The 13,128-nt window shown below is 56.4% G+C and overlaps 4 protein-coding genes across 4 annotated transcripts; 3 read left to right on the top strand and 1 right to left on the bottom strand.

Moving 5' to 3' along the window:
- Positions 1-3,246: 3,246 nt before the first annotated feature.
- On the top strand, positions 3,247-4,008 carry CMQ_2451 (peroxin 11c; the record flags this gene model as incomplete). The annotated part of the gene is made up of 1 exon (XM_014316409.1): positions 3,247-4,008. The coding sequence occupies one exon, from the start codon at positions 3,247-3,249 to the stop codon at positions 4,006-4,008; it is 762 nt and encodes a 253-aa protein (XP_014171884.1).
- A 309-nt stretch (positions 4,009-4,317) lies between these two features.
- Positions 4,318-6,093, bottom strand: CMQ_2343 (uncharacterized protein; the record flags this gene model as incomplete). Its single annotated transcript, XM_014316301.1, has 1 exon — positions 4,318-6,093. The coding sequence occupies one exon, from the start codon at positions 6,091-6,093 to the stop codon at positions 4,318-4,320; it is 1,776 nt and encodes a 591-aa protein (XP_014171776.1).
- A 567-nt stretch (positions 6,094-6,660) lies between these two features.
- Positions 6,661-8,212, top strand: CMQ_2331 (eukaryotic translation initiation factor 3 subunit; the record flags this gene model as incomplete). The annotated part of the gene is made up of 3 exons (XM_014316289.1): positions 6,661-6,972; positions 7,029-8,066; positions 8,129-8,212. The coding sequence occupies 3 exons, from the start codon at positions 6,661-6,663 to the stop codon at positions 8,210-8,212; spliced, it is 1,434 nt and encodes a 477-aa protein (XP_014171764.1).
- A 2,274-nt stretch (positions 8,213-10,486) lies between these two features.
- CMQ_2091 (universal stress protein family domain containing protein) lies at positions 10,487-12,891 on the top strand (the record flags this gene model as incomplete). Its single annotated transcript, XM_014316049.1, has 3 exons — positions 10,487-10,974; positions 11,747-12,125; positions 12,187-12,891. 3 exons carry the CDS (start codon positions 10,487-10,489, stop codon positions 12,889-12,891), a joined length of 1,572 nt encoding a protein of 523 aa, XP_014171524.1.
- Between the last annotated feature and the right edge of the window lie 237 nt (positions 12,892-13,128).

Below are 13,128 nucleotides of genomic sequence, written 5' to 3'. Positions count from 1 at the left end.
TAACCTGTCACAACTTAGCTAATGACAGGGGAAGGGGAAGGCACTGTATGGGTCTGCCTGCATGAAGGTGGTGATCTGCGTGTTGTACTAGGGAGAAAAAGCTACATTACACTGATTCTGTGGCGCAGAGATTTCACTGGGGCTATTCCCCACTTTTCTCTATTCTGGCCAATCAGAACGCGCAGGGCCAACCCTAGCCGGAAAACGCACAGTGTGCTCCATTCCCGCACTCAACAGAAGGTTATCATTTGCACTAGACTGCTTTATCTTTAAGGTTGTATCCCTTCTATGCTTTAGCTAGAAGTCTATAAGTTAGCAACTTACATTCGAAACTATGTAGCCAACTTTAGAGAGGAGGTGCCAATTATCTAGTGGCGACGTAACAACGGTTAAAAGAAGGACGAAAACTTTATACTAGACATCTCTTACTTGCGTATAATTAGCTCTAGAGCCGTAATTCGAAAACCTAAACAAGTCATCTAGAAGGCAGGCGATTTAAAGCTTAAACTATAAGGCGAAGAGGCTATGCTTGTAGGCTTTGAAGGGACTTACTTATACAGGTGTTAGGCCATCCTCTATAGTAAGCTTGTTGTTACGAAAGACGTGTATATATTCGAAGAAATTGTAGAAGACGTGGATTTAATCAAATCCTGGCCTAAGGGAGTCTGGCGCTGCACTAAGAAGGTGACGATTGATTAGAAAACGTAGGACTACAACGTCTTTATCCTAGAACCTGACTTTGACGTCGAGGGGGAGCCTAATCTAGACGATAATCCGGATAATATCTTCGATCTAGAAGACTTTGAGGAGCCCTTGCGGGACTAAGCTGGCATCCCGAATCGACCTTGGGAGATTGTTACAATCTTAGATCTAACTCTTATTTACAAACGCGCAGTGCTGCCTTAGGCCGCGCGCAATCTGATAGAAGTGGGCAGCGCAGACCTTGCATAGCGCGTACTAAGTGCGCACAACATAGAAAAAGATAAGCTAACTGTAAAGGAGGCGCTGTTAGGAAGCAAGTTAGATTAACGGCGTAAGGCCATGTTTAGGGAGATAGATAGCTTGATTGTAAGAGGCGTCTTTAAGTTTGTAGACCAACCAAAAAGCAGGAAGACGATTACTAGCAGGTGGGTGCTGCAGCAAAAGTAAGGACTAAATTAAGAAGAGATAAAGAAGAAGGCAAGGCTGGTAGCTAGAGGCTTTTAGCAAAGGCAGGGCCTTAACTATAACGAAACCTTTGCATCGACTTCTCGATTAGACTCCTAGCGTATGCTTGTAGCACTAGCTGTCTAGTTTAACTAGACCTTACGTTAATTCGACGTGATTGCTGCCTACCTGTACGGACTGCTGGACGAAGATATCTTTATAAAACAAAAAGAACTGTTTTAGCAATACTTTGAACAAAAACCTAAAGTGGCACGCTGGCTTGACTAGGCGCCAAATCGCGTTATTTGGCTACAACGAGCGTTGTACAGCTTAAAGCAAGCCGGCCACGTCTAGCAGAAGAAGCTGCGCGAAACCATAGCATTAGCAGGGCTTAGGCCCTTTATAATAGACCCTGCTACGTATTACGGCAAAGGCGTGACCGTGGTAACGCACGTTAACGATGCCCTCTATAGAGGAGCTAAAACTAACGTCGCTTCGTTCGAACTCAGTATGCGTTAGTTGCTAGAGACAGAAATGACACCAACGCCCGAATGGTTACTAGGCGTTAAGATCGGGATCACCACCACAGAGGGGGGTACTCAGATCAGCCTCTCCCAGTCGGCGTACATTCGCGACCTCCTCGAATGCGAGGGCATGAACGAATCGCACCCTGTTGCGACCCCGATCACCAGTCTGGTGACTCCTGACGAGCATGAGCCCCTGGCAGACAGCTTTCGATATTAGCACGTGAACGGCAAGCTGATCTACGCTGGTGTGATGACGAGACCAGACATCTCCTTCACTGTACACCAGCACTCAAAGGTGATGAAATCACCCAGGGAAACGCATGCCAAGTCAGCCAAGCGATCGCTTCGCTACCTGCGAGGCAAGGAGGACTACGCGATAGTCTACCGCCGTCAGAAGCCCCCTCCGAAGGGGCACATTTGCGTTGAAGGGTGGGTTGATGCGTCCTGGGCCGACGATCCAGTTGATCGTCACTCCACGTACGGCTTTGTCTTCAGGATTTCAGGAGGGCCGGTCTCTTGGAGAGCCAAGAAGCTCCCGACCGTCAGCACCTCCACCTGTGAAGCTGAATACGGCGCCGCCTACTACGCAACAACGCAGGCCCGCTGGATCGAGCAATTCATGCTCGAAATGGGCCTCCAAGCCGACATCCAGATGTTCGTGGACAACACCTCCGCGATCAGCATCACGAAGAAGCCTGAATTCAGAGAGCGTTCGAAGCACTTCGACGTCAAGTGGCACTACTTTCGTGAAAGCGTACTAGGCGGCTTGTTGACGGTACGGTACGTAAAGTCTGAGGATCAGATCGCTGATATCATGACGAAGGCGCTGCCTAAGGCAGCGTTCGAGAGGCTGTTGCCTCGCTTAATGGGCTAGCAGCTGTGAAAAGGGCTGCCAAGGATGATTTCAGTGCATCGCGGTGCGCCTACGTGGCGTATTCAGGGGGAGTGTCAAGCATTGGAATCCGCCACACTGTGGCCCTTCCGCCCCACTTGGCCGTACTGGCCTGTAATTGGTCAGAAGGCACAAAAGCGGGGCCTGACACTAGTATTAATACGGATCCCCAGAAGGGTCGCGATGTATCTATTTCTTCCCAAGTACACAACACTCTTTCGCCCACACTAGACCCTATTCAGCCTCCTGCTCCTCACAGTGCATCACGTTATATGACCGCTACGTATAGCCTCCTTTAACCTTCACAGTTTCTTACGAATAGCTGCAGCCTCAGCCACTTAGCCGATGCCGAGGCACGCGGGGAAATCATTGCGGGCCGAGGACAGACATCCAGCCAATCGGCGACGTGGAATTAGGTTTAGGGGAACACAGGGCATAATATAGAACCACATGCGAGCAAAGTACTCCGTACTGTTTCTCTCGTCCAGCCGTCCCAGCTGACATGACAGGCCCGACGCGCTGCCAGGCAATCTCCTTTGGGGTCTTGTTGATGAACAATTGCTGAACAGACATCGACAACAGCCAAACCGAGTTGAAGCCCGACGACCTCCTTCGACGTCTCGCCGACGTCGATTTCGCCTGTCCCATTCTCGCATCCTCCCCATCTCTTCCTTCGGCAGCATGGCCCCCGCCAAGGGTCTCTCGCCCGCCCGCCTCGACGCCTTTCTCGTCCGCCTCAACACGGTCATGCAGACGCCCTCGGGCAGCGACGCCGTCCTGGCGACGGTCTGCTACGGAGCTCGCACGGGCTCGGTGCTGCTGACGACGGCGGCCGGCCGCCAGCTTGCCGCCGATGTCGCCCTTGACCTGGCCAAGCGTCTGCGTGCCCTCGGCGCGCTGGCGACCGAGCTGCGCATGATGACGCGACTGTGGGGCATGCTGTCGATGTACGTCTGGGCGCGACAGCTGCTGCAGCAGATCATGGCCAGGACCGCCAGCAAAAAGAAAGACCCCCTCGACTCTCTCGTCGCCTGGTCGCAGCTCGTCTCCTGCTCTGCCTACCAGATGCTCGAAAACGTGGCCTATCTGGCCCAGCGTGGCATCCTGCCGCTCTCGTCCCAGGCCCAGACGGCCGCCTACCTCTGGAGCAGCCGCGCGTTCTGCGTCTACGTCGCCGTCGAGCTCGGCCGCCTCGCCGCCACCCTCGCTGCCAAGACCGCCAAAGCTGCCACCAGCAACTCCAAGACCGCCCAGGATGACCTCCGCGCCGAGGTCCGAGAACTGCGCCGCAGCGCCGTCCGCTACATGGCCTTTGCGCCCACCACCGTCCACTGGAGCATGGAAAAGGGCTTCCTCGGCGAGTCTGGCGTCACCCTGCTCGGCTTCGTCCCCGCCGCCCTGCAGATACACAAGGTCTGGTCCGACGCCGCAGGGAAGAGCTGAGCTGGTCACATCGACGGCCGGAACCCAGAATATCGGTGTGGTGTAGTCATCTATGGAGCGGTGACCACAAAGGAGCATATTGGAAAATGCACGTGACCTCTATCGTGCTTGCCTCGTCTGTCCGTAGAACAACTGTGGAGAGAATTGTGCATCTGACCAATAAACTGACATAAGCGCGCCTGCGCATCAAATCGCTTGTTCCAAAGTCCCATCCCTAGACACCAATATGAAAGATCAAGAAGACAACACAAGCGATATTAGTGAACAAAGTACGACAACAGAGCCAAATCCAAATGCACGCCCCGGTTCTCAGCAACGCTTCTGTCCCAGCTCTTCCAGCCCAAACTGATCGTCCCAGTCATCGAAGCTGTCACCGGCCTGAAGCTTGCGGCCAACCCAAATACCGGCCGCCGTGGCCGCACTCGCCACCAGGAACCAACCCTCGAACCAGCGGTCGACAAAGGCCGGCTCCAGCGCACTCTCCAGCGCGTCGCCCACCGCGCTGCTCATCTCCTCGGGCAGGTTGTTGCGCAGCAGCATCGCCGAACTGATCACGTATGTCGCCGTGATCTGACCCACCCCCAGCGCCAGATTCGCCTGCGCCTGGTACACCAACCCGGGCGTCCATTTGGCAAACAGCCGCAGCGTCTGCAGAACCGAGCCGGCCGATGCCACCAGGATCACGCCGCTCAGCAGAAACGACATCTGCCGCGCCCACGCCACCTGGTCCAGCTTCGGGTCCCAATGCCGTGCCAGCAGCCCTAGAAATCGGTTGATCGGGTCGGACGACGCAAACACTGCTTTGGGCGCGTACAGCCGGTGCAGCATCATCAGCGTCGCCGCCAGAATGCGGTACGCGCAGTATGCCCCAAACACGTAGTTGGGCAGCGCCAGCAGTCGTCCCATCCGCGTGCTCGCCCGCGCATCAGCTGCCTGTCGCTGTCGTAGCTCCACCAGCGTCGACGCCAGGTTCGCCTGCATCGTCTCCAGTCCCGCAATCTCCATCTCCAGCGACTTGATCTCCGCCGCCTCCGTGCTGCCGCCTCCGCCAATGTGCTTGATCGTCCCCACAAGCTTTCCCAGGAGGCCCGCACTGCTGCTACCGCTGCTGCTAGTCCCCGCTGCTGCTGCCGCTGCCGCTTGCTGCTCGGCTATCTGCAGCGCCATCAGCTGGTGCCGCTTGCTCAGCAGGAGGTCTGATGCCGCCTCCACCCCCGTCTGCTTGCGGTTGACATCCGTCGCCGTCACCGGTCGTCGCCGCCGTGCTCGCTGGTTCGCAAACGTTTGCCACGGCGACGACACGCTCGCAAACCCCGACAGCAGCGCCATCAGCGAGATACCAATCACCCCGATCCGTTCCAGACACGCCCGCGAAAGGCCATGCGTCCCGGACGCTTTGATGGACCGCAGGCTGAGCACATTGTCCGGCGAAGTGGCCCACCGGTACGCCATTGCCATACCCGTGCTGTCGAATCCGTCCCGCGACCCCTTGCTGTACATGTAGTTTTCCACCGGGCCGGGCACCAGCGACCCTAGCGACCAGAAGACGAACAGCCAGCCCGAGAATGCCAGCAGCTGCAGAGTCCACGCCACCCGCGGAATCCTGCCCTTTGCCGTGCGCTGGAACGACCAGCCTGCTCCGACAATCACCGACTGCAGTTCCAGAAACGGGATCAGCAATACCAGCAGAAACAGGAGCGCCGGCACCGTCACCTGCAGCGCCACGTCTCGCGCCTGCGAGTCGACCAGGTCCGATATTTCGGCCAGGATCAGCTCACCAAGCACGGCCGCTAGTCCGATGGTCGTCGCAAAAGTGACCGCAGCCGCCCGTCGTCGCATGGACCGGGAGCCGTGTTCGGCGTGCACCTGTCGCAGCAGTGGCGGCGCAGATGCTGGAAGGTAATGGCCTTCGCCGTCTCGCGAGTTCTGCACGCGCGAGAGCCGCGGAAAGATCTTGCGGTTGACCACCGCAAAGACGGCAACAAACGTCGCAAAGAACGGAGCGAGTGAGACAATTGTCCCCAGCGACAGTCCCGGCGAGGGCGGCGCGCACGAATCGACGGCGCATTTGGAAAAGAATCCCATCGTATCGAAGAGGAAGAAACGAGTGTGTGTGTGTAGCGATGTTAAAAGAAGGGTTATGGAGCAGTATGGACAGGCAAAATGCGATTCAACGATCCACGATTGCCGAAAGGACCCGAGGCGACGTTGCCGGGAGCGCAGTGGGAGCCGAGAGCATTATCTCAAGCGATCAGAATGCAAATTCGACTGTGTTCAGTACGCGACCTCTGCTGACTTGATTGTTGGTGTAGCTTCCAGACTTCCTTCTCAGCAAGATAACCAAGTACTAATAAGCAGTCGACTGACAGCGACGTAATCGGCCGCGTACCTGTTCGCATTCCACACGTGCCTAGTCCACCCGCCGGAACTTGTTTTTTCCGTGTCTAATCGCCGATCCTGTCTGAAGCCCTAATAGCATGGCGTCGGCTCCAGTATGCTGACTAAGAAGACTATTGGGACCCCACGAAAATTTGGGTACCCCCCGCCAGCAAAGCAAAATCTGTAGCTTTTTTTGGCCTCACGTTTTGAACTGTTCACGGTGCATGTTCGCCTCCACCAAACGACAAGTCCTTCCACCCCAAGACAAGCGAAATGAGCGGCTTCCAGAACGGGGCGGCGCCCGCACGCACCAGAGACGATGACAGCGATGTCGAGGAGGAAGCACTGGTGGCCGACTACCGCGAGCAGGTCCAGTACGAAGACGGCCTCGACGAGCTGGAGCAGGTCAACTCCCTGACGCTGGCCCAGCAGAACGACGACATCCAGTCACGGCTCGCCGCCGCCGCACAGCCGCTCGACTTCTCGGCCCCGCTGGAGGTCAAGTTCCAGAGCTACGACGCCTACTGCAGCCTCTTCCACTTCATCCTCAACTCCGAGGGACCGGTCGACCTGGAGCCTCCTTCGGTTCGTGCAGCGTGCATGGAGGACGAGAGGGCAGCCGCTAACCTTGCCGGCTCTAGTACTACTGGGCGTGGGACGTGATCGATGAGTTCATCTACCAGTTCAACTCGTTCTCGTCATACCGCATGCGCATCGCACGCCAGGCCAACAACGCGGAGGAGATTGCGATCCTGCGCGAGAACCCCAACACGTGGGGCAGCTACAGCGTGCTGAACGTGCTCTACTCTCTGATACAACGGTCGCAGATCACGGAGCAGCTGGCCGCCACAAAGCGCAACGAGGATCCGGCCGCCGTGGCCGGCGACTACGGCTCCAAGAACCTGTACCGCATGCTGGGCTATTTCTCCATCATCGGACTCCTGCGCGTGCACTGCCTGCTGGGCGACTTCAGCCTCGCGCTCAAGACCATGGACGACATTGAGCTGAACAAGAAGGCCATGTTCGCCCGCGTCATGGCGGCCCATTTCACGACGTACTACTACATCGGCTTCTCCTACATGATGATGCGCCGCTACGCCGATGCCATCCGCATGTTCAGCCACATCCTCGTGTATGTGTCGCGCACCAAGAACTTCCAGAAGAACGCGCAGTACGACTCCATCACCAAGAAGAACGACCAGATGTACGCGCTCATCGCCATCTGCGTCGCCTTCCACCCCACCCGTCTCGACGACGCCATCCACACCCAGATCCGGGAAAAGTATGGCGACCAGCTGCTGAAGCTGCAGCGTGGCGGCCCCGAGTCTCTGCCCATCTTCGAGGAGCTCTTCAAGGCCGCGTGCCCCAAGTTCATCTCGCCCGTGCCGCCCGACTTTGACAACCCGGAGGCCAACGTGGACCCCATCGAGCACCACCTGGCCGTCTTCATGGACGAGGTCAAGACCAACATGTGGGGCCCGACCGTGAAGTCGTACCTGCGCCTGTACACCACCATGGACTTGAAGAAGCTGGCCGGCTTCCTGGACGTGCGGCCCGAGGAGCTGCGCTCGTACCTGCTCGTCAACAAGCAGCGCACAAAGCAGCTGCGGTGGACCGACCAGCGCCTGCTGGAGGGCAAATGGGTCAACGTCAGCGACCTTGACTACGCCATTCAAGGGGTGAGTCTCTTGTGCCTTTGCTCCTCTCCGACTCTGTCGACGGCGACTAACCCAAGATGCAGGACCTGATCCACGTCTCGGAGGCCAAGGTTGGCCGGAAACTGGTCGACTGGTACCTGCGCAACCTTTCACGGACCTACGTGTAATGGGAGAAGCAAGTCCAATGACAGGAAACCAATAAGAACAATCAACAAAAGACACTGCATATGTAAGCGGCATGACACGTAGCCCTCTACCTCAGGGAGCCTGGGGACATGGAAAGGGGGTAGGACCGGCAGAGCCTGTGGTAAGAAAAGAAAAGAAATTGTCTTGATTTTTCCGCGCACGTCCCTGACAATCAAGGCTCTCTCCGTCCAGGGCGTGTTTGCTGTGTCTATTCTGCCGTATTGGTCGTGTCTCGGTATAATGGCGCAGGTCAGATAGGATGCAGCTAATGCTGCGCATCAGCAGCCGGGTATCTGGTGCTGTGGAAGGCCATTGGACACAAAACGATTCGTGGACAAGTAGGCGATACTAGTTTAAATGGTACGGAGTATTCATGAGTTAAAAGCCTCTGCGCATCTACCGCGATTTTCACTGTATCTTCCCGGCCTAGTGTCCCACCATCCTTCCCTGCAGGGCACCACCCAGGCAAGGCGGCCGTAGTCAAATATCAGTTATCAATCAGCCGGGGTAGTGTAGCGACAAGCCGCTTGCCGGCGCCGCCATGTCAGCCTCCACCCACCGGACGAGTGAGGATGCGAACGGCACAGGCGTTAGTGGAGGGAACAGTCCGGGGTCGGTTGGATGGTTGACGTGGACAATTACTGGTGAGCCCTGGTGAGCAAGTCTTGCACTCCGTAATACTATGTAGGATCGGAAAAGGATGAGGTGATGGGGGCGAGTGTGGTTGTGATGGCCTGCGATTGTGGCCTGGCCGGCTGGCTGGCTGGCCAGACCTTGACGCCATATCTCGCAGAGGCACGACTGTGCTGCCACCACTGCAACCCCTCCTCGGACCCGTGTCGCTGTCTGGTCGCTGGTCGTCCCCGCGTCTCCTCGCCATTTGCGGCGATTGATGTCGGGCGAGACCTGGTCGAACAGACAGAAGGCAGTGCAGTGGGCCCGTGGGCCGAAGCCCGTTGGCTTGCCGTACTATGTAATTTGCGCTCCCCACAGCCTCCTAATACTTCTTCATTGTACGGAGTATCTCACATGCTCCGTACGGGCACTCGTATGCTTAATGTGTTGCTTATTCGTCCCCACTGTCGCGGGCTCCATCAAGCTCTCTGCTGGAATCGTCGCGAGGAGGCCTCTTGCCAAGACTGCCTACCAAGAACAGGCCGTGCACCATCCCTATCGGACCGGGGGTCCTAGGCAAAAGCTTGTCGAATAAGAGGTGCAGCTGTGATCTCTCGGCGGCCAGATCAAATGCCACGAAAAAACACCTCCTTTCTCGATGCCCGCCTGCGCTTGACACCAGGCTGCCCCGAGCTCGGACAGACGTTCTCGTCCCTGTCTGGCCGTCGGCCGCCTCGTATTTTTCACGTACTCGCAAGGTCGTAGTCGCTGTCACGGTTAGAGCCCGGAGACTATCTGTCCACACTGCCAAGGCCCCAAGGACGTGAGATCCTCTTCGTCTTGGCAGACCCTCCGGGCAAGGAAACGACGTTCAGCAGAGAAATGGAAGACCAACTAAATTGTGAGCAGTCAGTCGTGTCCTCTTATCCTCCCCATCCATCCGTCCCTCCGTTCCTCCATCCCTGAACCACACCACAATATCTGGATCCAGACAGTACTCCGTACGAGTACAAGTACGGAGTGTTTCTTACTCACGTCCCCTATTGTCTCTCGGTATAATAAGGCTGGTCGCCTCTGCCGCCTGTTCGCACCTGCCAGGAACAGCTCAAAAGCTACTCCGTCCGTCCTTTGCGAGTGCTCCAACCGTTGCCTTTTGTACGCGACGCCAGCTGTGGGGAAGTTGCCACCCAAACCTTACTCGCCTCCTAGACCATCACCTCGACCTTTATTCCTTCCCAACGGCGAGCCAGATCCAACCCCGTCAAATGAGGCACACAGGAGAACCGCGCAGCTAGCTCACCGCACCGCCCCCAATTCCAACTCGCCGCCTTCTTGGTCGGTCCTTCCTTGCTCGCACATGAGCATCCTTTGTCTCTCGATACCTCGATGCCGCTCGTCTTCGGATAGTATTTGCTGGCCTCTCTACGGTCATACAGCAAGAGGACACAACGAGCACCAATAAAATTACAAATCAGAATCAGAAGCAGAATCAAAACAGAACCAAAACACAGTCAGGTCATAAGCCAAGCCAGAGTGGATCGGTATCCCAAAAGCAAGACAGCCCGAAAAATACACAGCGAAATCCACGTGCACAGCAAATTTATCGCATTCGACAAGGACCCTGTCCACGACACGACACAATGTCGAACGAGATGGCGTCGTCGCCATCGCCGCCGCAGTCTCCGACAGCAAAGCTGCCGCCATCCTTCTCCGAGGCCGACAAGAACTCGGACTCGGGCGTGTCGCCGATGACACAGGCCCCTGGCAAGGCCCTCAACACCGTTGCTGGGAGCGGTGACGACTATTTCCCCTCGACGAGCGAGCCGGTAGCCAGCATGCCGGCGGCCGTCGATGCCGGCGGCCGTCGCAGCGAACCACGACCCGCGCCCTCGGACACGTCGTCCAGCAGCGGCAGATCTGGCAACGCTGTCAGCCCTCTGTTCGTGCCCAAAGGTGGGGGACAGGGCCGTAAAGGCTCCCTTCTCGATCTCAACTATCCCGAGAGCAGCGACCGATGGTCGAGAAAGTCGTCCGCCGCCTCAGTCTCGTTCCGCTCCCCGTCGGACCCAGCTCTCCCACAGGGCAACCCAAAGCAGAACCGGCTCCGCCGCTCGCCGTCGCCCAAAAGGTATGTTTGCACTCGTTACCACCATCGCTGCAAGCTCTGCTAGCCGTCTCTCCTCACATATTCTCATACACACATATGCACATACACGCACCCACTCCCACAACTTCACATGCCCTTAAAATCACACACACCATTCCTGCATGAGCATGTGTCTGAATCCCATAACCAATCGAACACGCACAACTGCATATGCATCCTGTGCGTCCTTCCCTCCCCGAAAGGCCCGTCTCATGGAGCTGGCGGAGACAAGGTTGCATGAAAATCTGTGGGGGCATATCGAAGGCAGTTGGCATATGTCTAGCGACGCTAGCTGGGCCGCCCGAGCCTCCGTCTCGATGCCTTCGCTTTGGTGGCCCTGCGCCTAGCTGGAATTTGCTTTGCCCGGCGACTCCACCGCTATCGCCTCCACTTCCGGTCAGTGACGCTGTCTTATCGCCATAGCAAGAAACCGAAGGAACAAATGCTCGGTCTCGCGACTACTGCTCAATGCGGACATGTGGACAACCCCAATTCTGCAGTACAGCCCGTCCTTTTCCCGGCCCTGTTTTCCAATCGGAGCCCCCTCTAACACAGTCACCCCACCTAAATCCGACACTCTTCCCTTCTGCTCCTTTCGCTCCCGTGACCTTCTCGCTTTTTTCACCTTTCTTCACCTTCCCACGTCCTCCATCTGTGCCTTGCATCCCGGACCGTCTGGGAAGAGCGTTCTCATTTTTGCGATCGCTGCTGCCAACATCATGGCTACGCTGACACAACCGAAACCGAACGCTAGGTTCCGGCAGCATGTCGCTTTCGACAACATCCCCATAGGGGAACCCACTAAATCAAACACTCTCAGCTACACATTGAGCATCAGCCATCATGGGTACCACCCTCGTCGTAGGTCGCGAACCATGATGGTCGGGCTTGACGAGAACGCCTATTCCGATGTCGCCCTTCAATGGCTGCTAGACGAGTACGCCGACGATGGCGACGAGGTCATCTGCGTCCATGTTACCGACAAGGATGCCCGTGCTGTTGAGGAGAAGAACTACAAAGCGCACGCAGACGCCTTGGTAGAACGAATCAAAGCAAAGATACCCGAGAACTGCGCGATCAGTATAAAACTAGAATACGCGGTCGGAAAGCTGCACGTCACATTCCAGAAGTTGGTATGATTATGTTGGAACTGTGTCGAATGTCAGTATTGTGATGCTTACGCACTCCCTTCAGATCCAAGTCTACCATCCTAGCATGCTGGTGGTAGGAACCCGGGGCCGCTCTCTCGGCGGCATCCACGGCCTAGTCACTAAGAACTCATTTTCCAAATATTGCCTACAGTACTCACCAGTCCCAACAGTAGTTGTTAGGGACTACGAAAAGAGGAAGAGGAAGAAGGATAAGAGAACAAACGACCCTTCACGACACAGCTATGCCGCTATGTTGGCCGCCACCCATGGCCAGCATGAAGCAGACCGAGAGGCGACCAGCTTATATGATATAGAGGCCCGCATTTCACCAGATGAGGAAGCCCATAGGGTTGCCGCAGCCATCGGTCTCCCTGCGGCCTTTGACCCGACCTTGAAGCCTATTGATATTGATCAGTATCTGGGCCGCCGTTCCCGGCCAAGCACACCGCCTGCGGTGGCGGCTCCTGAGGTCGAGGTGAAAGAGCCCCTCCCGTTGTTAGTTCCGGTAGAAACAGCCGGAGCTTCCCTTGACAGCGAGGAGGATGAGAGTGCGGATGACGAAGAAGTCGAGTTCGAGGGCCCGCCAGGTCAGCGTGTGCCCCAGGAAACCCAGGCAGCAAAGGAGTCACAGAAGCAGCAGAAGAAAAGACTTCACGACATGGAAGTTGGAGAGGCGGCAGCTCTGAAACAGTCACTGGATGACGACGATGACGACGATGATGACACCGGAGGCGGGGCTGAGACCTGACTGGAACTCGACGATTTACAAAACAAGAGGTTCATTTGCCTGTCTGTGGTTTTCTCTCTACAGGACAGACATTGAAGATACGACTAGTTATACCTTAGCCTAATCATCCATACCTTGAAGTCAATTTACTTTTCACCGATGATTTCCAATGCAAAATGAGCACAGCCAGTCTCATCCTGAAGCTCTTTGTTCTTGCTGTGCTGTGCTCTGCTCATGTGGCAACGGCACGCGGAAAAA

The sequence above is a fragment of the Grosmannia clavigera genome, assembly GCF_000143105.1.
Source record: "Grosmannia clavigera kw1407 unplaced genomic scaffold GCSC_156, whole genome shotgun sequence".
Taxonomy (NCBI): Eukaryota; Fungi; Ascomycota; class Sordariomycetes; order Ophiostomatales; family Ophiostomataceae; genus Leptographium; species Leptographium clavigerum.
The sequence above is the reverse complement of the archived record's forward strand: the minus strand, read 5'-3'. Positions and strand labels throughout refer to the sequence as shown.